This window comes from Ursus arctos, unplaced genomic scaffold (assembly GCF_023065955.2).
Source record: "Ursus arctos isolate Adak ecotype North America unplaced genomic scaffold, UrsArc2.0 scaffold_10, whole genome shotgun sequence".
Lineage (NCBI taxonomy): Eukaryota > Metazoa > Chordata > Mammalia > Carnivora > Ursidae > Ursus > Ursus arctos.
The window spans coordinates 56,808,447-56,834,607 of record NW_026622764.1 but is presented as its reverse complement, the minus strand read 5'-3'; the positions used below and the strand labels follow the sequence as shown (position 1 = coordinate 56,834,607).

Sequence of the window (26,161 nt, the reverse complement as noted above, 5' to 3'; positions counted from 1 at the left end):
TAGGGCAGAGTTTTTACTTCTCATCGACAAGCCCTACTGTGAATTATCTTTATGTCATCCTCTGTTCTTTCTCCTTCATCTTTCTTTGCTTCCAAGTTACAGTCTCCGACTAGTTATTCTTCTCAGTACAGACTGAAGAGTATACCTTCAGAGGCTATCATGTAAAACGGTGTTTTCTGGATGATTCTTTCAGGAGACTGTGTCTCTTCTTTCTCTTGTAACTCTCAACCTTATCTCCTCAACCTAAATTACTCAATCTTTTTTCTTATTATGTATCGCTATCAACTCTGGAACACTTTAGCTTTTCTATAAATTCTCAGAAATGGATAGCTTTCAGTTTCAGTGGAACACACTGTCAGATCATGACCAACACTCTCCTTGTGTATCTAAGTTGGGAACATGCCAGTGACCATGGAGGACACTAAGTAAATAAAACATGGTCCTAACATTTCAAGAGTATGCCCATTCCAAAATAATAAAAGAAATCCTACACATTATTAAGTTACACAAACAACTGCAACTAAGTAAAAGACAGAAAGTTGAGATCACAGTTAATGTTCTCAGAAGGGACCCATCTACAGTTCGCAGTTTTTACCATCCTTTTCCCATTGCGTTGAATAATGGCTGTCTTCACTTTAGGACTTCTAATGACTGAATGATATTGAATTCTTGAACTACTGTTACATTTCATTTCTCTGAAAAAGAAAAAATTATTCTATATATCACTAAAAATTATCTTTACTGGACCTTGAAATATAGATATCACTGTTAAGTAAGTATCCATCAGAAATTAATCTAATAACACCTATGCTTATCCCCCACTAAAGAAGGAAATATATTTTAAAGTCAATCATTTTTGAAGTATGTTTAAAAAATAATGTGAAAAGGTTTGTAAATAAGATGATAGAAAATAAAAAGAACAGCAAAAGTTATGACATCCATAAAGACTCTGACTAAAGGCATAAGTCTTTTAAAGGTAAAACTCCAGAAATGGAACACTGAGGAAATAAAGTATGTTGGCTGGCTTTTAAAATATAAGCATTCTAGATTTTAGACTTAAACTTACAACTGTGAAGCAAGTTGATATATAGGAGATACATAGGAGTAGAGGGAAAGTAAGAAACACGGAGAACCATTCTTGATCAATAATACAGATCAATCTTGATTGGGTTCCTAATGTCTTACTTACATAACAGGCTCTTTTAAATTATTATTGAACGTAGGTGGACACTCCTCAGCCTTAGCACTTCTATGTGTTTCCAGTTCTAATGGGATAACTTCAACCTCACAATCTGCAACTTCTATTTTCCTCTTTTTTGAAAACATATTTTTCATAATATTCTCTTCTTTTCCATTTTCATCAATAGCATCAGGTTTCTCAGTGTTAGATCTGCTTAGTAATCTTCCTAAAAGAAAGAAAGTAAGAGTTTAATAAGACAAAAGATAATAAAATTGCTAACCAACAAAAGAACATCTCTATTCTCCATTACTAAACAACTCTGTGAAACGTACCATATTTCTGTAATGAAAACAAACACATTAACTCATCCTAGGAAACTCTTGTAAGAAACAATAAACAAAAGACTAGTAAGAGATTTCATATCTTCCAGTATATAAAAAAACACTGGCCATCTAAAAAAAGCATTTGTCTGTTCTGGTATAAAATGAAAGAGAATACAACAAGATCCTGGCAAATAGAATCCAACTGTACATTAAAAGGATTATCCATCATGACCAAGTGGGATTCATCCCTGGGATGCAGGGGTGGTACAACATTCGCAAATCTATCAGTATCTTAGATTTTATTCAGAAACAAAAATTCAGAAATCATATGATTCTCTCAAGAGATGCAGAAAAAGCATTTGACAAAATACAGCATCCTTTTCTGATTAAAACCCTTCAGAGTGTAGGAATAGAGGGTTCATTTCTCAAGCTCATAAAAGCCATCTATGAAAAGCCTTCAGCAAATATTATTCTCAACGGGGAAAAGCTGGAAGCCTTTCCCTTAAGATCAGGAACACGACAAGGATGCCCACTCTCACCACTATTATTCAACATAGTACTAGAAGTCCTTGCAAGAGCAATCAGACAACAAAAAGGGATCAAAGGTATACAAATCGGCAAAGAAGAAGTCAAACTGTCTCTCTTCGCAGATGACATGATACTCTATATGGAAAACCCAAAAGAATCAACTCCCAAACTATTAGAAGTTATAGAGCAATTCAGTAATGTGGCGGGATACAAAATCAATGCTCAGAAATCAGCTGCATTTCTATACACAAATAATGAGACTGAAGAAAGAGAAATTAGGGAATCCATCCCATTTACAATAGCACCAAAAACCATACGTTACCTTGGAATTAACTTAACCAGAGATGTAAAGGACCTATATTCTAGAAACTATAAATCACTCTTGAAAGACATTGAGGAAGACACAAAAAGATGGAAAAATATTCCATGCTCATGGATCGGAAGAATTAACAGTTAAAATGTCCATGCTACCCAGAGCAATCTACACTTTCAATGCTATCCCGATCAAAATACCGATGACATTTTTCAAGGAACTGGAACAAACAGTCCTTAAATTTGTGTGGAACCGGAAAAGGCCCCGAATCGCCAAGGAACTGTTGAAAAGGAAAAACAAAGCTGGGGGCATCACAATGCCAGATTTTGAGCTGTACTACAAAGCTGTGATCACAAAGACAGCATGGTACTGGCACAAAAACAGACACATAGACCAATGGAACAGAATAGAGAACCCAGAAATGGACCCTCGGCTCTTTGGGCAACTAATCTTTGATAAAGCAGGAAAAAACATCCAGTGGAAAGAAGACAGTCTTTTCAATAAATGGTGCTGGGAAAATTGGACAGCTACATGCAAAAGAATGAAACTTGACCACTCTCTCACACCATACACAAAGATAAACTCCAAATGGATGAAAGACCTCAATGTGAGACAGGAATCCATCAAAATCCTAGAGGAGAACATAGGCAGCAACCTCTTCCACATCAGCCAAAGCAACCTTTTTCATGACACATCTCCAAAGGCAAGAGAAACAAAAGATAAAATGAACTTGTGGGACTTCATCAAGATAAAAAGCTTCTGCACAGCCAAGGAAGAGTCAAAAAAACTAAGAGGCAGCCCACAGAATGGGAGAATATATTTGCAAATGATGCTACAGATAAAAGACTGGTATCCAAGATCTACAAAGAACTTCTCAAACTCAATACGCAAGAAACAAATAAACAAATCATAAAATGGGCAGAAGATATGAACAGACACTTTTACAATGATGACATACAAATGGCTAACAGACACATGAAAAAATGTTCAAAATCATTAGCCATCAGGGAAATTCAAATCAAAACCACACTAAGATACCACCTTACGCCAGTTAGAATGGCAAAAATTGACAAGGCAAGAAACAACAATTGTTGGAGAGGATGTGGAGAAAGGAGATCCCTCCTACATTGTTGGTAGGAATGCAGGTTGGTGCAGCCACTCTGGAAAACAGTGTGGAGGTCCCTTAAAAAGTTAAAAATTGAGCTACCCTATGATCCAGCCATTGCGCTACTGGGTGTTTACCCCAAAGATACAGACGTAGTGAAGAGAAGGGCCATATGCACCCCAACGTTCATAGCAGCATTATCCACAATAGCTAAATCGTGGAAGGAACCGAGATGCCCTTCAACAGATGACTGGATTAAGAAGCTGTCGTCCATATATACAATGGAATATTACTCAGCTATCAGAAAGAACGAGTTCTCAACATTTGCTGCAACATGAACAGCACTGGAGGAGATAATGCTAAGTGAATTAAGTCAAGCAGAGAAAGACAATTATCATATGATTTCTCTCATCTATGGAACATAAGAACTAGGAAGATCGGTAGGGGAAGAAAGGGATAAAGAAAGGGGGTAATCAGAAGGGGGAGTGAAGCATGGAAGACTATGGACTCTGAGAAACAAACTGAGGGCTTCAGAGGGGAGGGGGGTGGGGGAATGGGATAGACTGGTGATGGGTAGTGAGGAGGGCACATATTGCATGGTGCACTGGGTGTTATACACAACTAAGGAATCATCGAACCTTGCATCAGAAACCAGGGATGTACTGTATGGTGACTAACATAATGTAATAAAAAAACATTAAAAAATAAATAAATAAATAAAAATTTTAAAAAATGAAAGAGAATAGATTTAGGTACAATAATAAACAAAAATATAAATCAGAAAGCATTCTAGAAAATTAGAGAGGTGAACTCCAATCTTCTTCTTTTTTTGTTTTTTTAGATTTTATTTATTGGGGCATCTGGATGGCTCAGTTCGTTGAGCATCTGCCTTCGGCTCAGGTCATGACTATAGGGTCCAATCGGCCCTGTGTCAGGCTCGCTGCTCGGTAGGGAGCCTGCTTCTCCCTCCCCCTCTCTCTGCTGCTCCCCCTGCTTGTGCTCACTCGCTCTGTCAAATTAAAAAATATATGTATTTATTTATTTGAGAGACAGAGTGAGCACAAGCAGGGGGAGGGGGAAAGGGAGAAGCAGACTCCCCACTGAACAGGGAGCCTGATGTGTGGCTTGATCCCATGACCCTGGCATCATGACCTGAGGGGAAGAAAGACGCTTAACAGACGGAGCCACCCAGGCACCCCATGGTGAACTCCACTCTTTAGACTGCAGTTTTGTTTTTTTTAAGATTTTATTTATTTATTTGACAGAGAGAGAGACAGCCAGCGAGAGAGGGAACACACGCAGGGGGAGTGGGAGAGGAAGAAGCAGGCTCCCAGCAGAGCAGGGAGCCCGATGTAGGGCTCGATCCCAGGACCCTGGGCTCACGCCCTGAGCCGAAGGCAGACACTTAACGACTGAGCCACCCAGGCGCCCCAAGATTGCAGCTTTTGTGTCTAGTTAAAATGCTTTATCAGTTAAAACATATTTTTTTTAGGGGCACCTGTGTGGCTCAGTCAGTTAAGCATCTGCCTTTGGCTCAGGTTCTGATTCCAGGGTCCTGAGATGGAGCCCCATGCTGGGCTCCCTGCTCAGTGGGGAGCCTGCTTCTCCCTCTCCTCTGCTGCGTCCCATCCACCCACCCCCCTCCTGCTTTCTCTGAAATAAAGTCTTAAAAAAAAAACATATTTTTTTATAACGTGACCTATTTAAATCTGAGGTAATATGTGCCTATTGTTCTCATATTAAGTTCTAGTGTAATATTAAATTTTAAAGTTTATGCATTTTTTTTAAGGGACTCAAAACTATAGTTCCCAAGTCAAAATCAGCAGTTGAATCAGAGAGATACCTTAGGTTCATTTTCTAGTAATGCAAAGCCAATGATACTTCCTGGATACCATGTGGCTCCTTATAAGGCAACTGACTTTCAATGAAGAGTGATTTTGAGAAATATGAGAGATGAATGTGTGGCAAATTGTGTAGTATGTGACAGGGATCCAAGTGTGGCTGCTATGAATTATACTAATTCTTGCTCTCACTGAAGTGAAGCTGGAATTTCAGATGAGGATGGCTGCTCTGGTCCCTGCTGCCTTGCTGCCAAGACTTGGTCCAGCACAATTCCTTTAGACTGGCTCCAGAGCCATGTTTCCTTAACCTTTCTCATTTCATGGTGTACAAAGGAAGTGAGGATTTTTGCCTGATACTCCGGGGTAAATGGCTGAGACTACTGAGACTGATATGTCTGGCCTAGGGGTTGTGACCAGAAAAAACCAGTAACGGCACAACTATAAAACACTGGTTGGGAAGCTTTGCTTAGACCGTGGGCTACTCTCTCGAGTCCCTTAAATGGAATGAGCTGCTTCATGTCACTGCCTGAATCATCCTGTGCAGGTATTTACTACAGACTTAACTTGTTAAATTCTAACAGTTCAAATTATAATCTTTACCTTAGCAAGTCATTTAGTTTTCTTATTCAAAAAGTCTTCTTAACTTATCCTAAAGCATCTGTGGCCATGGAGACAAAAACAAATATGCCTCACACAATAACCCAAGTTTTATCTCTGAGCCTTTCTTTTCTGGAATATTCGGTATCTCCTCATCCCTTCAGTGCTCAATTTCCCAGTCACTTGCCCCCCTCTGATGCTCCTCCTCTATATTGTTGCTCCTGTCCTTGCTATAAGACCTAGTAAAATGGAGATTCAGAAATGCAGATCTTACTATAGTAATTTGAATAATTAACCTTTGCTTTACCTGAATAAATGCAAACAAATGTCCCTCTGTCAATGTCATCTAGGCAGCGTACTCCCCATCCCTTCTTCTCAGTTTTGAACACCTGTAGCCTCACTTGAGGTCCATGCTGGACAACGCGGTTTTGACACATTCTTCTATTACACTTGCACAACAGGCTGCATTCATAAATGCTGTCAATAAAATATGCAAGAAAAAAATCCATCAGATATCCTAAACTAAAAGCAGAAGCAGTTTATACTAATAATTACCACAGGGGGCAGACTAAGTGTGAAGGCTCCTAAAGCTAGACTGACTGGATTCTCATCATAGCTCCAGGCATTTACTACCTGTGTGATGTTCGATGAGTTATCAATTTCCCATTTTTTAAAATGGCTATATGTAATAGTACCTATCTTATAAGGTTGTTTCATGATTAAATGATTCAGTATTTACAAGGTGCTTAAGGCAATGCCTGGCACATAATAAATGCTAGCTTTTAAAAAATGTCTAGTAATGTCTGGGAAAGGAATGTGTAGAAAGAAAGCTTTTCTCTTTCTATGTATTTTTTTAATAACAACAATTTTTAAAGTTTGAAAATTCCCAATTCTTAGAAGAGCTTTGCAAATTATTTCTTAATGGGTAAATGGCTGCCCAAACTAGTCTAACCCTAGAAGGTAAGAGCCAGACTCACAGCAGATGGGTGTTTAAGTATACTCTGCCTGCTACGTGTGTGCTGACTTACATTTCTTTCTTTTTTTTTTTTTTCTGACTTCAATTTCCAAGAACAATTTATAAGTTTGTTTTTTTATTCCTTAATATAGATTTCTGATATAAAAAGTTAATATTTAATGATATCTATGAGACTACAGACCACAACAATAAAGTACCCACCTTCAAAAATACAAACACCCTGCAACAAATCCTCAAGGTATCTTACCCAGTAGGTATTTGTCTCTGTAGTCTTTTATATTTATATCCAGTGGTTATTTTATTACTTGACAAGGGGCAAGTCTTGGCATTCCTTGCTGTCAACTGAAGACATGCACATTTTGTTCTAAAAGGAAAGCAACAGATGGAGAAGTTAGAATAAAAAAGCACCAACTTAAGTAAAGAGAGTTTTGGTAAAAATGTAAATCATATAGTAAAGGATAAATTGTACTTAGAAGTCACTTGGCTCATGGACAGTTGGACTTCTTCCCTAACAGAACAGGTCTCTTTAAAAGACAAAAACTACCAAAAATTTATCAATAACTATAAACTGCCCTGTACCTCTATTTACTCATGAAATAAAATCTTAAATATATGAGTTTTAATTTTTTTAAATGAATTCCTTTCATTTCCTATTCAGCAGAAGCTAGTTTGTGAAAATTCTCCTAGGTCCTCTCTCCTCCAATGGATACACCTATGTGTGTCACACTTGAAAGGGCACAGGTAGTTCTGCAGACATCTTAAATTCTCTCTCCCTCCAATGACATGAAAACAGATGGGGGAGATTCATGCTGGCCATCTGGCTACTAAGATCTGTTTTTTATAATGTTGCTAAGCAGAAGACATGCAACCATAGATTTTTCTCCTTCAAGACAGCAATGTAGGAAGACCCTGAGCTTACCTCCTCCATGGACACACTGTATCTACCTAATTAAAGAGCAATGCCTCCTGAAGAAGAACTGAAGGCTGACTAAACAGCTTCTGCACAAAAAAAGATTGAGAGACCACACAGAGAGAGACAGAGACACAGTAGCAAAGGGAACCCCCACCACTTCTGATACTTCCTATTGCAATGGAGAGGGATTGGTGAGCAGATCTGCCTGCCCTGGGGCACAGGGGAAAAAAAGCTTAAAATGACAACTAGAATATAAAGGAACTAGCCTTAGACCCCTGCCATTTGGTAGGGGAGCTGCTGGAACTCTATCTGGGTTAGAGGGGCTGGTAAGCGCCACAGTTTACGTTTCCTCTCTACCTTGATAGCACAGATCAGAGTAGGGTCTGGATGTCCTAGCCAGCCTGCGACCTCAGCAAACCTCGGACACGCTGGGGCACAGAAAAAAGCCTTAGTTTAAAAGAGCTACTAGGATATAAAGGACTCAGCCCCTAGAACTATGCAAAATGGCAGGGAAGCTGCTGAAACTCTCTCCAAGTCAGAGGGGCTGGTGAACACCATGGTTGATACTCCCTCTCCCCCTTGATACTGCAGACAGGGAAAGGGTCCGGGTACCCTAGTGGGTCTACCGCTAGAGCGAACTCTGGGCCCCTAACCCACACCATCCCTAGCCATCCCATCAAAGCAGCCCCAGTGCAGCACACAATGCACACTTCTGGTCAGCACTCACTACAGCTCCAGCCATCTCGTCAAGGTGACACAGGTGCGAAGTATTCTAGAACAGTCCAGGCTCATACCACTTTGGCTCTAGGTGATGTCTGCACACCCCTGGTGCACAGCACCCTAGAACTTTCTGATCCATGTCCTGCCTCAGCCCCAGCCACCCTGCCAGAGCCCCCCTGAATAAAGAACTATTGGGACCCCTGGCCTCATACCCACTTACCCTTCAGCTGTACTCCCAGCTGTACCCTCTCTGTAAAGAGCCCTGGGACCACCCCAGCCCATACCCACTTTCGCTTCAGCTGCCTGGCCAATGTGCCACCTGCACTGAGAGCCCTAGGACTGCCCATCCTGCACCAACTTCAGCTTCAGGCATCCCACTAAGACAGCCCCAGCACAGAGTCCCTTGGGGCCTCCAGCCCACAATAGCCAGCCACAGCTCCAGTCAGTCAGCCCGAGTTCACCAGGCACACAGTCTCCATAGACATAACCATGTACAAGATCATTACTTCTAGTTTAGGAGAAGTAGCCATTCTGCTTAATTCATAGAAGCAAAGACAGAAAGTCAAGTAAAATGAGAAGACAGGAATATGCTCTAAACAAAGAACTACACAAAACCTCAGAAAATAAACTAAATGAAATGCAGATAAGCGATATGCCTGATAAAAGAGTTCAAAGTAATGACCATGAAGATGTTCACTGGACTGCAGAGAAGACAGGATGAACTCAGTGAAAACTTCAACAAAGAGACAGAAAATATGAAAAAGAATCAATCAGAGTTGAAGAATATACCTGAAATGAAAAATACATTAGAAGAGAATCAACAGATTAGAGGATGCAGAAAAACATATTAGCAATCTGGAGGATAGAGTAAAGGAAACTACCCAATCTGAATAATGAGAAGATAACATGTTTTTTTTTTTCCAAGATTTTATTTATTTATTTGACAGAGAGAGACACAGTGAGAGAGGGAACACCAGCAGGGGGAGTGGGAGAGGGAGAAGCAGGCTTCCCGCTGAGCAGGGAGGCCGATGTGGGGCTTGATCCCAGGACCCTGGGATCACGACCTGAGCCGAAGGCAGACGCTTAACAACTGAGCCACCCACATGCCCCAAGATAACAGAATTTTTAAAAAAGGAGGACAGGTTAAGGGATCTCTTGGACAGTATCAAGTGAACAAACATTTGGATTATAAAGGTCCTGGAAACAGAAGAGAGAGAGAAAGGTGTAGAAAACTTACTTGAAGAAGTAACATCTGAATACTTCCCTAACCTAGAGAAGGAAACAGACATCCAGGTTCAGAAAGCACAGAAAGTTCCAAACAAGATGAACCCATAGAGATACACATCATGACACATAATAATTAAAATGTCAAAGATTGAAGATAAAGATAGAATTTTAAAAGCAACAAGAGAGAAGCAATTAGTAACATACAAGGGAAATCTAATAAAGCTATCAGCTGTTTTTCAGCAAAAACTCTGCAGGCCAGAAGGGAGTGGTATGATATATTCAAAGTGCTGAAAGAATAAAATCTACAACCAAGAACACTCTATCTGGCAAGATTATTACTCAGAACTGAAGGTGAGATACAGACCTTCCCAGACACACAAGTTAAAGGGTTCATCACTATCAAACTGGCCTTACAAGAAATGTTAAAGTGACTTCTTTAAGTGGAAAAGAAAAGGCCACAATTAGAAGAAAATTATGAAAGCATACTCACAAAATTAAAAGATATAAAATATGACAACATAGATATGAAATGAGGGAGGGGGAAGTAAAAATGAGGATTGTTTAGAAAATGCTCAAACTTAATGACCATCAGCTTAATATAGACTGCTATATACTTAGGATGTTATATACGAAGATTTTATTTATTTGAAAGAGACTGAGAGAGCAAGCACATGAGCATATAAGGGAGAGGGAGTGGCAGAGGGACATTCCCTGCTGAGCAGGGAGACTGACATGGGCTTGTTTCCAGGGCCCCGAGATCATGACCTGAGCTGAAGGCAGGTGCTTAACCGACTGAGCCACCCAGGTGCCCCTAAGGATGTTATATTTATACTTCGTGGTAACCACAAAACAAAAATCTATAATAGAGACACAAAAGAGAAAAAGAAAGAAAACCAAGCCTAACACTAAAGAAAGTAATCAACCTTAAGGAAAGAGAACAAGAAGAAAGGATGGAGGGGCGCCTGGGTGGCGCAGTCGTTAAGCGCCTGCCTTCAGCTCAGGGCGTGATCCTGGCGTTCTGGGATTGAGCCCCACATCAGGCTCCTCTGCTGGGAGCCTGCTTGTTCTGCTCCCACTCCCCCTGCTTGTGTTCCCTCTCTCGCTGGCTGTCTCTCTCTGTCAAATAAATAAATAAAATCTTAAAAAAAAAAAAAAAAGAAGAAGAAGAAACGATGGAGAAGAATTACAAAAACATCCAGAAAACAATTAACAGTATGGTGACTCACATAACATAATAAAAAATTAAAATTAAAAAAAAAAAGAAAACAATTAATAAAATGGCAATAAGTACATACCTATTAATAATTATGTTAAATGTAAATGGACTAAATGCTTCAATCAAAAGACAAAGGGTGATAGGGGTGCCTGGGTGAGTCAGTTAAGCATCTGACTCTTGAATTCAGCTTGGGTCATGATCTCAGGGTCGTGAGATCAAGCCCCATGTCAGGCTCTGCACTCAGTCCAGAGTCTGCTTGTCCCTCTCCTTCTGCTCCTCCCCCTGTGCTCGCTCTCTCTCAAATAAATAAATAAAATCTTTAAAAAACATAAAGTCTCCTTTTATCAGATTCTGTATTTATCTCTGATTCTTTAGGTGTGAATTCTCCCATTTGTTGGGACTCATGCTGCCTTGATGGTCCTAAACATCTCTGTGTGCTTTGACTGAAATCCTACCTTTCTGTGGGGTTTACTCCTGGGTGCTCCTTTGTGTTGACTCCTTTCCTCATTGCTCTGGCTGTGACTATGGGTTTCACTGCTCTAAAACCAGCTGTTGTTAATCCAATTCCAGGCTATGTGAGATAATTAGCCTACTTCCTAGTCCTGTAGTGGTCCTGGTTTCTATCCCCTGGAGAACTCAGTGCCCACTCTGCCATGCATGGGACACGTTTAATTCCCATTCCTGTAAGAGTTAAAATCCCTAGCCACAGTGCTTGTGTCCACTTCCAGATCCCAGCAGGTTTCAGCCTTTGCTTTTGTGATTTATCTTATAATTTCTGACCAACAGATGAAAATATGTATATTGGTGGTACATGTTAAATAAAGGTTAGTGTCTACAGTGTTAAAGCAAAAATCATATATAGTTGGGGTGCCTGGGTGGCTCAGTGGGTTAAGTGACTCTCAATTTCAGCACAAGTTATGATCTTAGGGTCATGAGATCAAGCCCTCCCCAGGTGTGGAGCCTGCTTGAGATTCTTTCTCCCTCTCCCTCTGCTCCCTTCCTACTCTCCCTCTCCCTTTCTCCCCCTGTCAAATAAATCTTTTTAAAAAATCATATATAGTCAAGATTCTTTTTAAAAAAAAATCTTATAAACTGACCATTAAGTAAATATAGTCCAACAGTTTTTTTCTCCAGCACTGAGAGACTGGGCTTGGCCACATGTCAGTTATATTTAGATGCAATGTTAAAAATAAAACAAAACTAAACAAAATACAACCCTTATTTTAAAAACAGAATAAAACCTGACAGTGTGAGAGATTTCCTCTATGACAGGCCTGAAGGAACTGAGCCAAACTGAGGTAACAGCAGATTTATATATCTCCTCTCACACTTCAACTAACTGAGATGGTGAAACTACTGTCTATACTATTTAAATTCTTTATTTGTTTTTCTTTTGTCTAGTAGCTAAATCTGCATTAAATTAAATGTATATCATGCAACTCCACTCTATATATGCCTACGTACTACATGTATCTTACATACCCTTAAAATAAAATCTTCAAATTTTTAACTGCATTAGAATATGTTTTTTTAGTGGAATGCCAATGTTTTGAGAATATGAATTATAAGCACCTTTAACTTTATAAAGAAGTAGCAAGGAAATACTTGTAAAAGTAAAACAAGACATATAACATAATGGTAAAAAGCATGGGTTCAAAGGTTCAAATATTGACTCTTCAGTTTGTTTGCCCTATGACCTTAAAATTGGCTTTTCAACTTCCTCATTTGTAACACAGAAGTAATACTGGCTACCTCACTGGGTTTTGTGAGGATTAAGTAAAAAAGTATATGTAAAGCACTTGTTACAGTGTCTGGCACTGTTACATGGCATTAGCTGGACTTGTTGCTATTATGATTATGGTACTAGATTAAAGGAAATATTCATCTTTGGAAGAAATAACATTCATATTACTATAATATTTGGCAAAGAGTTTTCTTTTCTATTGCTAGTGAGAGAGTGTATCTTTCCATTTTAGATTCTTGGTGAACAGAGTTTAAATAGACAGACAAACTGATACATAGCAGGACTTCGTGACAAGTACCCTCACATTCAGAAGACTTTTTGAAATGCCATGTTTTTCTACTCACATGTCTATGCAGCCCTCAGAACAGTCACATGAATCAGTAAACATGTTGGTAAAGCTGTTTAGATAATATGCACGTGGCCACATAGTCCTTCTGTACTTAAACTGTGGAAGCTTTCTATTGTCAATTTCATTACAGAAAGAAATGGGTACGGATTCCACTCCATTGCTAATATCCACATCAGAAACAATTTCTTCTTGTTTTGGGTAATTCCGAGTCAACTGAACATAGGTATTGAAAGAAAAGTTATCTGTAAATAAAAAGTTACACTCTGTCTCAAGCAGGTAACGGAAAACTTCTTCCACGTTTCGTAGACTCCTTCCACAAGGGGTTTTATAACTCACATGGAGTGCTGAAGAATGAGAGTTTGTCTTTGCATGTAGTCTTTGGAAGTGGCATTTGATTGGTAGCTGCAGAGGGTTTTCTCCTTTGGAGGTTAGTGGTGTTTTCATCAGACAAGTTCGAGAGCAGTCATGACGTCGATAAGATAGATTCAAAGATGATTTCTTTTCTCTGATGTATGCAACTTTAGTTTCCAAAGGAGGGATTTCGTTATTTTTTGTAGATCTGTTTAAAAGTAATTATTCATTAGTATCTCAAGTATATACAATTCCCCATTTTTAAAAAAGATTTTATTTATTTATTTGACAGAGAGAGAGATAGCCAGTGAGAGAGGGAACACAAGCAGGGGGAGTGGGAGAGGAAGAAGCAGATTCCCAGCAGAGGAGCCTGATGTGGGGCTGGATCCCAGGACTCTGGGATCACGCCCTGAGCCGAAGGCAGACGCTTAATGGCTGAGCCACCCAGGTGCCCCATACAATTCCCCATTTTTAAAAAACAATGCACACTAAATTAGTTCCTGTAAATTAGTTCCGATTATCTTCTTTTTAGACATCACTAAGACAAGCCAGACTCTGAAATAAACATTTTACTTATCATGTTCTATAACCATATCAAAGTTACACCTTAAGGGTTTTTTTTCCTCTGGACATCAAATACATGGTGTCTTTTTCTAGCTCCACCTCTTCAACTGGGTGGTGTCCAATAATTCAATTCAGTTCTGACACTATCTACCTGGAGTCAGCATCAGATACCAGCAGTTAAAGGTCTCAGTCCCACAAGATTGTCCCCACTTCAGATGCCAAACTCAAGTTCCAGGCCACTTAAACTTTTTTTTTTTTTTTTTTTAAAGATTTTATTTATTTATTTGACAGAGATAGAGGCAGCCAGCGAGAGAGGGAACACAAGCAGGGGGAGTGGGAGAGGAAGAAGCAGGCTCATAGCGGAGGAACCTGATGTGGGGCTTGATCCCATTACGCCAGGATCATGCCCTGAGCCGAAGGCAGACGCTTAACCGCTGTGCCACCCAGGCACCCCCAGGCCACTTAAACTTCTGACCAACACAGGGGTTTTCACATGTCCTTCTCAGGTTTTATAATTTGCTAGAAAGACTCACTTTTATTACTATTACAGTAATATCACTATGTTTTAATTACTACTATCAGTTTATAATAAAAGATACAGCTCAAGGACAGCCAAATGTAAGATGTACATAGAACAAAGGAAGTGGGACGGGGCATGGAGTTGGCCTACCCTCTCCATGTGCGTCACCCTCCCAGCACCTCAAAGCCTTCATCAACCAGGAAGCTTACAGAACCCTGTCCACTTAGAGGTTTTTATGGAGACTTCACTACATAAGCACCATTGATTAAATCATTTGTCACTGGAGATTATCTGAATCTCCAGCCATTCTCCCCTCCCTGGAGGCTGGGAGGTAGGACTGAAAGTTTCAAGCTTCTAATGGAGGTTTAATCTTTGGTGACCAGCCTCCACCCTGAAGCTAACTGGGAGCCCATCACCAAGTCATTTCATTAGCACACCAAAGACACTCATTCTTGAGGAAATTCCAAAGGTATTAGACGCTAAATGAGGGACCAGGACAAAGACAGAATATTCTTCCTATTGTACCACAACCTAATTTCAGAGTATCCCAGAAAGTTGTGATGATAGCTGCAACTCTGTGCTACAGCACCTAGCATTTAGAGCATGCATTTTGAGGAATGTTACTTCTTCAGGCATGCTTGGTTCAAAATTCTTGCTTGTAAAAAACAGGAAAGGCTAGCTAAAAAAAATAATTAAGAATCCTGCAATAATTATACCAACTGGATTTCTTCTGCAATGTGTATTCCACCTGGCATATTAACATATATGAAAATGATCAGCTGACACAAGAAAATGGAGAGGTTACTGATTTTAAGAAAAAAAAATCTGTGAAAAGATTCCATGTGTATAGAACACGAGTTTTAATTTTTCATAAAGTACCTAAGTTTTGTTTTACCTAATATTTTCTATCTTTAGATATCTGTTATTACAAAATCTATATAGGTATTTTGGAGATATTTTTATGTTCACTATATAAAACAGCACTATCAATAAGAATTTCTGCATTGATAGAAATGTTCCTTATCTGTTCAATTTGGTAGCCCCACTAGCCACATGTGGCTACTGAGCACTTTAAATGTGGCTAATATGACCAAAAAACTTAATTTTGAATTTAATTTTTCATCAATTCAAATTTAATTTTAATTCAAATAATTCAAATTTAAATAGTCACACGTAGCTAGTGGCTACTATACTGAATGCACAGACATGAGGTTCTCCATCCCTTTTCCAGCTATATAGCACTCCTCTGCATAAATTCCACAATTTATTTAACTAGTCTTCTATTGTTTCCAATCTTTTGCTTTCACAAAGCATGATGTAATGAATAACCTGTACATAACAGTTTCAAACACGTAGAGATATCACTTCAGAATACGTTTCCAGAAGTGGGAGTACTAGGTCACAGGGTAAATGAATTAGTAATTTTGTTGAGATTGCCAACTGTTCTCCATGGGGTCAGCTCTTCCAGCAATTTATGAGAGTGCTTGTTTTGCAGAGCCTCATCAATCAATGGCTCTTGATGTTTTGCAATGTCCTACAACGTAATAGATGAAAGGATGTACTATATTCATAAATCTTTTAATGTTGAAAACATTTGTTTCCAATTTTCCTACAGGTTACTACCTTGATGAACATCCTCATACATAAATCCTTGACGAAATTCCTGATTGTTACCTTAGGATACTTTCCTTTAAGACAAATTATTGGGTAACAAGAATATACATTTTAAAATAACCTCTTATTAATACAACTTACGAACTTATACATAACTATGTATTTTTCTCATTAAAAAAAAAAAAAACTGCTATATTGGACCGTCACGTACTTGTAAGAACTGTAGAATTCTCAGCACACGATGACTCAGTCCAAACCCGTGCACTAAGACAACCAAACTCTAGCAAGGCTTCTAGCAGCATAAGGCCATGTCTTTGGGAGGACCCAAGCCCCCAGTAAAGTGTTGCCTGAGAAAGCACAAGGCTGTCAGGAGAGTTTAAGGTTTCTTCTAGTCAACACCTGAAGATAAGCCCTTCGACCTTTCTTTCTTAGAGCATTTACTAAAAAGGGTTTACAGTTGTGAATCTTTCCTCCATTCCTCAATGTATTTAATTACAACAGTGTATTTAATTACAACAGTGTATTTAATTACAACATCTCAGGAGTACCTTTCTCCAGGTCCTGAAGGACCTTCCCTTGAAAGTTAATCATCAGGAAGGGTAGGGCCTCTGTCTTCCAATCTCTGTGGGAGGATAAATCCTAACTTTGATGGTTTCCAGCTACCACACACAGCTGGCCTCAGAGGCATTCACACTGACTCTCTGTAATTTTTCACTTGGGTTTCCCTCTTCCTCTATCTCTATTCCCTCATACACCTTTAAAACACCAGTCACCCCAGCACAAATCAGAATGAACTTCAGTTTTTTTCCCCTACTGTCAGTACTTACTGAATAAAATCAGTTTTCATCACCTTAATGTCTGGTTTTATTTATCTTTGACACTTGTTACCAAACTTCAATTATCAACACGTTGCCCGTTTTACTTCTTCTATTCTTCCCTCTTTTGCCCCACAGTAGAATATGCTGGAGTATTTTAAAGCAAATCCTAGACATTTCCTGAAATAATTCAGTATGTTCATCTAACAAACAAGGCTTTGAAAAAACATACAATCTCAGTGACCCATCTCCACATTTCGGTGATTGTTAAATTTGTTTCAATCAGACTTCAAAAAGTTCCACACATTGTATTTGATTCAGATATCTTTTTGCCTCTAATCTTACAGCAGTGTCCCCTCTTCATTTTATGACATTTATTTGTTGAAGTTGAATAAATTGTGTCATTTGCCCTATAGCATTTCCCACATTCTGGAATTTGGTTGATGCTTTCCTTGTGCTGGTGTCATTTAACTCATCCCTCTGTCCCTCTATTTGGTAAATCAGTAGTCAGTTCTAGAAGCTTGAGTAGATTTAAGTTATTAGGCTGGTGGTGTGGTGGTTCTGTATCTTTCTTTCACTTAATAGTTTTGTTTATTCACTCAGGATCATTGTCTAGGCTAGTGCTACTCAAGGTGTGGTGGTGTCAGTCACCCGTGGTTAGCTAACAGTTCATAATAAGTGCAAAAATATAAAGATGCAAAAGTTCAGAGATTTTTACAGAAATTTAACATTGCTGCAACATCTCATTGCATTTTATAAGTGTATTCCTCAATAAATTTGGAGTTTCAAACAAAACAAAACACCTGTTCTTACCACCATTAGTTTGACAGCACCGGCCTAAGGCTACGGTTTCTTTGGGAATGGGAGAAGTTGTAAAAATAACAATCTTCCAATTCTAACATTTCTACTGCATTTTCTGGCTGGAATTCTTTGATAAAGAAGAAATTTTCCTCATCAACTCTTGGGTTATCTGATATACAGTTAGTATAGGAAAAGCAGGATAAATGCTTGATTCTTTCTCTTTATTTACTAGAATTCAGAATGGTGAGTTGTATCCAAGCAACTATCAAAGTGACTGATATTTAAAATGTTATCATGAACCCATGGATTTTTATATATTTAATGTATTTAAATCAATCACAATGATTATTTCTTTAGATGTTCAATTGTGCTATTTTTGGCCAGTGGGAGCTCCTCCAAGTTTGCTCCTGTATCTTTCCAACACACTTGGTAGTCTTTGATAGCTTTCTTGCTTTCTGTCCCAAGAAGTCCCAGGTCTAGAATCAGCTATTCCTCCAAAGGACCATGGTTCTGCTTAATGAGAAACAACATTTAGAAAACACAATCATGGTGCTAGGAGGTACACACATTTTAACCAATACAGACCATGAAACTGCTTTCCAAAAAGGCTGGACCAATTTACACTGTATGAATGTTGATATAATTATTATTTTGAAATTTTTAACCAATTTGATTAATGAAAAACAGTACTTTATTACCACCTTAATGTTTTCCCCTAAATAATAGAGATTTGAACATAATTTCATGTTTACTGGTCTTTTTTCCCCCCTTTGGTTAATTGTTCATATGCTTTGTCCAATTTCCTATTGGGGGTTTGTTCATTCACTCATTCATTCTTCCATCAGATTTCCTGAGTGCCTGCTACACACCAGGTGCTATGTGGAAACAATGATGAGAGCTTACTATCTCAAGGAGCTTACATTCTAGGCAGACAACTAAGTATCTACAATAAGTGTAAATAACGTTATGAATAAAGCCATAACACATAATGTCATGAAAAGACATCTAATCTTTATTATTATTTTTATTAGGGCTCTAATTTTATAATTAATTTTTCCATGATTTGGGAGTCCAATTTCATCTGGAATTTATTCTGATGTACCATGAAGATCTAACTTAAATTTTCCAAATGATATCCAATTGTTCCAGAGCTATTTACTGAGTCTTTTACTGTGCTACTTTTGACTTAATCATATCTTACATTCTTATAAATATATAAAATGTTTTATAATTTTCTAGGCTTTTTCTGTCTCTTAATGAAGCTGTTACTAATTAAGGCAAACCAATACCAATGTGGTTTTTTTCCATAGGTTGACGGAACATTTTGAGATTTATCAGGGCAAGTCCTCTGTCACTATTTTTCCTTTTGAATGTGCTCTGTTTTCTGATTTTTTGCCTTTTGACATTAAATTTATAGTATTTGCCAACTTAAAAAAATCCAAGTGCTTGGATTTCATATTAAATTAAATCTATAAATTTATTTGGAAAGAATTTACATTTTTGTAATATATAGCTTTCCCATTCAGGAACATAGTAAGTTTAACCATTTATTAAAGTCTTTAGGTTTAATTTTCCTCACGTATACATTTCTTGTGATTAGCCCCATTTATTTACTTTTTAGTTTTGTGAATGGGGACTTTATTCCATATTTTCTAACAGTATAGACTTTCACATTTTTATTTTATGTGACTGCTACTAAACCCTTTTTTTAGCTTAATAATTTCACACTTGACTTAAATTTTCAGGGTAGGTAAGATCATCTACAAATAATTTTACTGTGTACATTTCAATAATCATATTTTCTTTGATATTCTATTGTACTGCCTAGAATTTCTAGGAAAATATTGAATAACAATTATGATAGCGGGCATTCCTGTCTTAATTTAAAGAAAATGCCTCTAGAGTTTCATCAATACATAGGTCATAGATGTTAGAGAAATATATTGTCTATCACATTAAAGATAATTCATCTATTTCTAATTGTTGGTATTGAATTTTTTAAGTCTTTTGGCATCTGTTATGTTTTTCTTCCTATGGTTTACTTTGGTAAAGTAATGGATTTTCTAATACTAAATCATTCTTGCTTGACTAGTATAAATTCCACTTGGCCATCTCTTTTAATACTTCTCTGGATTAGAACTGCCAGGATTTTATTTAAGATCCCTGTATCTATAATAGTGATACTTAAACTTTTAGGGTCATGAACCCTTTTCACTATCTGATGAGAATTATGAACTCTCTCTCTAGAAATACAGCATTAACATAAAATTTTGCATACCATTAAAGGACTCCATAGCCCTAAGTTTAAGAGCTCATGAATTTATTATCATTAACTTCTTATTTAGATGGTTTCCATGCCACTGCCATATCTTTAATACTATGTCCTCCCCAATCCTAATTTCTACATTCTTTTGGTCCACTAGAAGATATATGAGAAAGTTTTCCAGAAGGGCATACAGATGGTATGTTTTCTGAGCATCTGTAGGAGTTAAGTCTGGTGCTAACCTGTTTTTTGGGGGGTTTTTTTTGGTTTTTGTCTCAATACTTCTAACATACTTATACTTTAATAGACACTAAAACTTCTTTTTTAATGAGTGTTTATCTAATAATAATTTTCATTACTGTGGTACTTGGTGAAGCCTCTTACCTCCAGACTTCATATTTTCTTACACTCAGAAGTTATCTTTTTTGTTGTTTCTGTTTTGCTTATTCTAGCTTCTGGTGTTTTTGTTTTAGTTCAGAATAAAATATGGCAGATTTTTCCATAAGCAATGCTTTTGTAGTGCAGGTTTACGTTATTTTTTAATATATTGAAAATATCTACATTTCATATTTTTGTAATAACAAATTTACAAATGGAAAAGATATATATTTTTATTTTCAGAGTTGTCAGAGCAATTTTGAATCCTAGTTTAGACATTGTGATTTCCTTCACCGTGAACAGCAGCACACTGACCCTAATCCTACCACTTTTGCTTGAAATGCTTACATTTTCTAAAGAACATTATAACATAGGGATGATCCTGAAAGCATTTCTACAGCATTCACTGGAGTTATTGGTTTTCTGTTAGTAGCTTCTTTTTTAGGACAGTAATTTTTCATCATTCTCTTTTTTTTTTCTCATCCATTTGCCCCTTTCTTCTACATTTTGGATAATCTTATAGATCCCAGATTACATCTTTAATCTCCTTAATAGGTGACTTTCACAATGAATACTTTCTTAAAAGAAAGCCTAGGATAAAACTGATCACTGCACTACTATTTATAAATAGGAAATATTTAAAACCAATCTAATTACCCATCTTTAAAGGAATGGATAAATAAAATGTAGTATTTCACATTATGAAAAACCAAACAAGAGTTAAAGGGAATGAAACACATCTATACATAGCAATATGACTAGATCTCCAAATAATACTAAGAAAAACAAGATGACACATGTATGAATATTTCCATGAAATTTAAAAACTATGATAGTACTATATATTGTTTGTGGCTATATGAATATTTAAAAATTAACTAGAACAATAAATGATGATAGTGGTTCTCTTGGAAAGGCAGATGGGGAAGAAACTTGTCACCGCAAGAAGTTAGGTATGGATCAAAGAGACACACTTTCTCTCCTTCCCTTTTTTTTTTTTTTTAAGAAACTGAAAGTTTCATTTAACAATGAAATGTTAATAACTGTTAATTCTAGATTGTGTTTGGGTTTTGCTGTATTCCCTTATATGTTTTTAATCTTTTAAATTTCCTGAAAAGACAGTAAAAAAATACTAGAAGAGAATGTAGCTAAAAGATTAAGGCAAATCCAATGGGGAAAAAAAACAATCATGAGGAAAGGTTTTATTTCCCCTTAAATAATTTCAGTCTGTTTTCGTATTTTTGAATAATGTTGGGGGCACATACCATAGTAAGATATATATTCCATAATGCACCTTTTGCTTTACTCTTCCATTTAAATTGTATCTTCTTTAGCTTAGTCCACTTTATTATTGCTTTTATTCACTTGTTTATTTTGGTATCCAGTATTTCCTTGTTTTATAAAGCGTGTGCCTGGAATTGCTTTTCTCTTATTATTAAGTGTTACCTTCCTTCCTACCACATTTTCTTATAAAGCATAGTACACTCCAAACTTTAAGCACTTCTATTTATTTGTCTACCTGAGAAATAACCTCCTCTCTGTCTTGTTTCATTCAATGTTCACTGTAATAAATTCTCTTAGGCTCTCACAGCTTTGTTGTTTTGATATACGTTACTCACTCTCAAATGATTTTATTTATACATCTACAGGGTTGTATAACCAGTAAACCAAATGTTTTATTTTCCTTTTCAACTTGCCTTAACCAAATACATTATGTTTCAGACTGGCTTCTGTGGCATCCTTTTCTACAAATCTTTTTATTTGATTTTCCCTATTTCAACTATGTTCTTCTTTTGTTCCTGTTTTGCTTTTTTTGGGCAAGAGAAATATGGAATACTAATCTGATGACTCAAAAGGTTCCTCTCTGAATATGAAAAGATTAACTTAGGGTATATTTAAGAGAGAAACAATCTGGGTTATCCTTAGTTCTTAAATAAGAACTAATGTTTGTACTGCAGTTTATAGTTTACAATGTACTTTTACATAATCTCCTCATGTGACAATAAGTACAGCTCCAAGTTAGTCATTATTGGAACAATACACAATTGATGAGGGAACAGAAGGCAAGTTGAAGACAAAGTAGAAACTGACACCCAGCAACCTCCCCGCCCCCCATGGGATGTACGCGACATTCCTCAGGCACTCCTGGTTGCCCTAAAGGACAAAGAAACAGTTAACCTATAGATATCACAATCCTACAAGACTTGAGTCTCCCTCAGTTTGCAAATGTCTTAGCAGTTTATAAGAACAAGGCATTTCTATCACTAACCTAGTTTCCGGAAGGGAATGTAAATACAACTAAATGTCTTATAGCCTGCAGACCATAGACAGATACTTCTAGGAATCCAGGATGTTCCCAACTATCTTCATGTTAATGCCTTACTAGAGGGGCAAACAATCTTAACTTGACAATGGCAAGGCCTCCGGTATCCTGTAAGTCTTCTTTAACATATGAAAGTCCTTTCTCAACCTCCCTTTTTCCTTACCTTCCCCCAACCCCATAGTATTTAATCAGCCACCCCTCACAACCCAGGGCAGTTCTTTCTGCCCACGGGTCCTGTCCCCGTGCTTTAATAAACCACCAATTTTGCACCAAAGACGCCTCAAGAATTCTTTTTCTTGGTCGTCGGCTCTGGACTCCACCCCACTGAACCTCACCTATATTCTATAACCTCATCACATGGCGCCTGAACGTGGGACTTTGAGTCTTTACATCCGGACTCTGAGCTTCGGTGCAAAATTGGTGAGTACTTTCCCTTCTCCTCCTTTACTCTCCTTTCTGGGGACTCTTCAAGGAGTACAGTCTTATTGGAACACTTTCATGTCGATAGGTCAGGCTGCAATCCTCTAGCCCATGGCTACTCTATGGGGAGGAAAAAGCCTGCCTTTTGGCTGGAAGTTAGTACCCTGGCCGGGATGGTAATAAGACCCAGAAACTTGATGCCCTCTTTTTACTGCTGTCCTTATACAAAGTCGTCTGTCTTGGGCACGGGACAACCATCTAAGTGACTAGCACGGCTGCCAATCTTAAGACTCCCGTGTGAGGTTTCCTTCTGATGGATCTAATGCAATCCCCTCCACATCCCTGGTCTAGCCGCTTCTGGCCGCGGGACCTCCACTCGGAGCCGGCAGAAACCAGTACCTGATTGAACTAAAACCCAACCCGGGACCCTTTCCTAGGGAAGTTGGGTGTAAAGACCACCTGTGTTGGAATGTCACTTAGACCATGATGGACTTCTATCTTTACTGTTTTCCGTCAGTGTCCTCTACTAATTACTTAGGCTACAAAATTTGGTAATTTCCCCTTGTTAAACTTTTCTAGTGTTCTCCATGGGTTAAAAACAGCTGGTTCTTCAAGGCAAGGTAAAATACTTTCAAGGCAAGACAAAATAAGGTGTGACCTTCACGGCACGACCTTCAAGGCACAGTATTTCAGTCTCTTCACCAGGCGCACCCATCGGCAGCCTAGGATGCGATGGAGTAGGGGAAGGACGGCGGCATCCCTCCTACGGGCCTTTTACGGCAGGAATGCCTTCACAGGAAGGCAAGATTGTGATCAATAGCGATGTCTTATTTGAGGGACGCCTCCAGTCGCTTTTGACACACGGGAACCTCTGACATATCCTGCGTGGGATGCCACCCGGGAGTCGGGGGGGATTTGGTAATGGACCTAATTTACTTTTCTGAGCGTGGCCTCAGTAGGCTGCTTCTTCGGTTCCCAAGGATTTTCCCTTGGGGTGCCTTTTGACCCATTGGAATCAATTCGGATTGCAAAATTTAGGAAAGTACTGATCTCCTGTAACACTGCGTGGTTTCAGTGGGATCTATCAGTTAGATCTCTTCTGTAAGGAACCGAGCAAATGGACCTAGGGTACCTTCATTGCTCGTACCTAGGCCTTCATTGCTCTACACCCGGACCCTGACCTAAGGGCCTCTTGAAGAATGTGTTTGCCCGAATGGGTCAGCTAGTAAACTCTCTCCTGACATATTGGATGATAATTATCTAAATAGGCCTCCTCCGAGTAAACCCAGGTTGCTGGAGGAAACACAGGCCATCTCACGCAAAGGGGACTCTTGACTCTCTTCTCTATCACTGTTCCTTCTAACAGATGTGGGGGTTTCTCCCTCACTCATTTCCCGGGTTAGTGGCTATAACTGGAGCCATCTGTGGTTAGTCTCCCTCGGGACGGGGACTTTAAGGAATATTCTCAAGCAGCTGCCAAAACTCCCTTTGTTTCGGGGAAATTCCCTGTCTTCTCTGGCCTGACATACACTGCCTATTCCCCCTTGTTGGCAGGAAAGCATGGTGTCTACTGCTGTTGGAGCTGAAGCTGATGAGCTCTAAAACCGGGAACCCTTTCTCTGCCTTCTGGCAGCACTTTGTCTCCTCTGTCTCCCCCTCTCCCTTCCTTATGCACCACCTGGGGTGTGGCCTGCACAACTGGCTTCTGTATCATCTTCGGTGCCTCAGGCACCGTGGCTCCTCCTCCCCTCACCATCAAGAAGCGAAGAAGAGGACCCCCTGGACTTAACACCATGCACTCCAGGTTTCCCCACCAGTGTCTCAGGTAAAAATTGACAATGGGCTGGGGCGCCTGGGTGGCACAGCGGTTAAGTGTCCGCCTTCGGCTCAGGGCGTGATCCCGGTGTTATGGGATCGAGCCCCACATCAGGCTCTTCTGCTATGAGCCTGCTTCTTTCTCTCCCACTCCCCCTGCTTGTGTTCCCTCTCTCGCTGGCTGTCTCTCTGTCGAATAAATAAATAAAATATTTAAAAAAAAATGACAATGGGGAGGATCCAGGTGGAACATAATTCAGTATTTAAGTTAAGCCTGTTGGTTTAATTAAGATAGGCATGTCTTTAAGTTATCAGCACTAAACTTGTGAAACTTTTATTCTATCAAGGTTTACTAAAGGTCAAACTTGTGTTACCTCTGTTGTGAGTTGTTAGTAAAAAGACTAAAACAATTGTCTCAAAGTTTTCATGGGTAATTGTTAAAAGAGCTTTCAAAGTCTTTGCTAACCTTAATTTTTAAGGTTTTGCTTGGATGGTAAATGGGATTGAATTCATTGGACATCTAGGTCTTTTTAAAATAGGATCCAGTGCTAAAGCATTGAGTACTGGATGTAGGTTTGTGCTTTTGACTTCTTATTGCAAAGAAACTAAGGATATTTAAATCTGTTGGTAAACAAGTTTTGTGCTTAATTGATTCATAAATTTGCCATCTAAACCTTTTGGGGTAACAGTTCACAGTTGGCTACTACTTAGTTTTCACTGGAGACTAAGGTTTCTAAGAAAACTCTACTAAATGTAATGAAGGATGATGGAAAGAAGGGAAGCAACTCTGTATGTACAAAAGGAGGAGATGTGTAAGGAGAATACGAAATGCATTTTTTTGTTGAGGGTAATAATTGTGCTAAATAAGATGTTCGTTTGGAAAGATAGCATGGGATAGAATCTGAATGCAAAAGAAAGTTGTAGAAGGAAATCTTTGGAAAGGAATTTTAGGTGTGGTCAGGACTAAGAGTGAAATGAATGGATTTTTAAGATACAGTGGTAAAAGATCTATGTCTGCTTTTTCTCTGTTTAAAAAGAGAAAGGTTTCTTGAATTGTTCAACTGCTCTGAATAAGATAATGTAAACAGTTTTCCGTTTGCCCAGAAAACAAAGTTTCTATGTTTCGTCATTAACAGGTCTTCAATTACTTAGTTAAAACTTCTCCTATTAAGCTAAGTTTTGCTAACAACTTATAGAACCCTAAATATTTGCCTTTCAAATCTCTTATTGTCACCTTGGTTACATAAAAATAGTTTTTTAATTAT

The 26,161-nt window shown here is 38.4% G+C and overlaps 1 protein-coding gene across 12 annotated transcripts in view; it reads right to left on the bottom strand.

Moving 5' to 3' along the window:
- Positions 1-26,161, bottom strand: part of SETDB2 (SET domain bifurcated histone lysine methyltransferase 2) — a 92,273-nt gene that overhangs the window by 39,927 nt on the left and 26,185 nt on the right. For all 12 annotated transcript variants that reach the window (XM_048215489.2, XM_026493234.4, XM_048215487.2 and 9 more), the window contains 5 exons: positions 13,028-13,591; positions 7,111-7,227; positions 6,195-6,364; positions 1,190-1,406; positions 596-695 (listed from right to left, as the gene is read on the bottom strand). In XM_048215489.2, the coding sequence (XP_048071446.1) occupies positions 596-695; positions 1,190-1,406; positions 6,195-6,364; positions 7,111-7,227; positions 13,028-13,591 (1,168 nt within the window). The remainder of the gene's footprint in view (positions 1-595; positions 696-1,189; positions 1,407-6,194; positions 6,365-7,110; positions 7,228-13,027; positions 13,592-26,161) is intronic.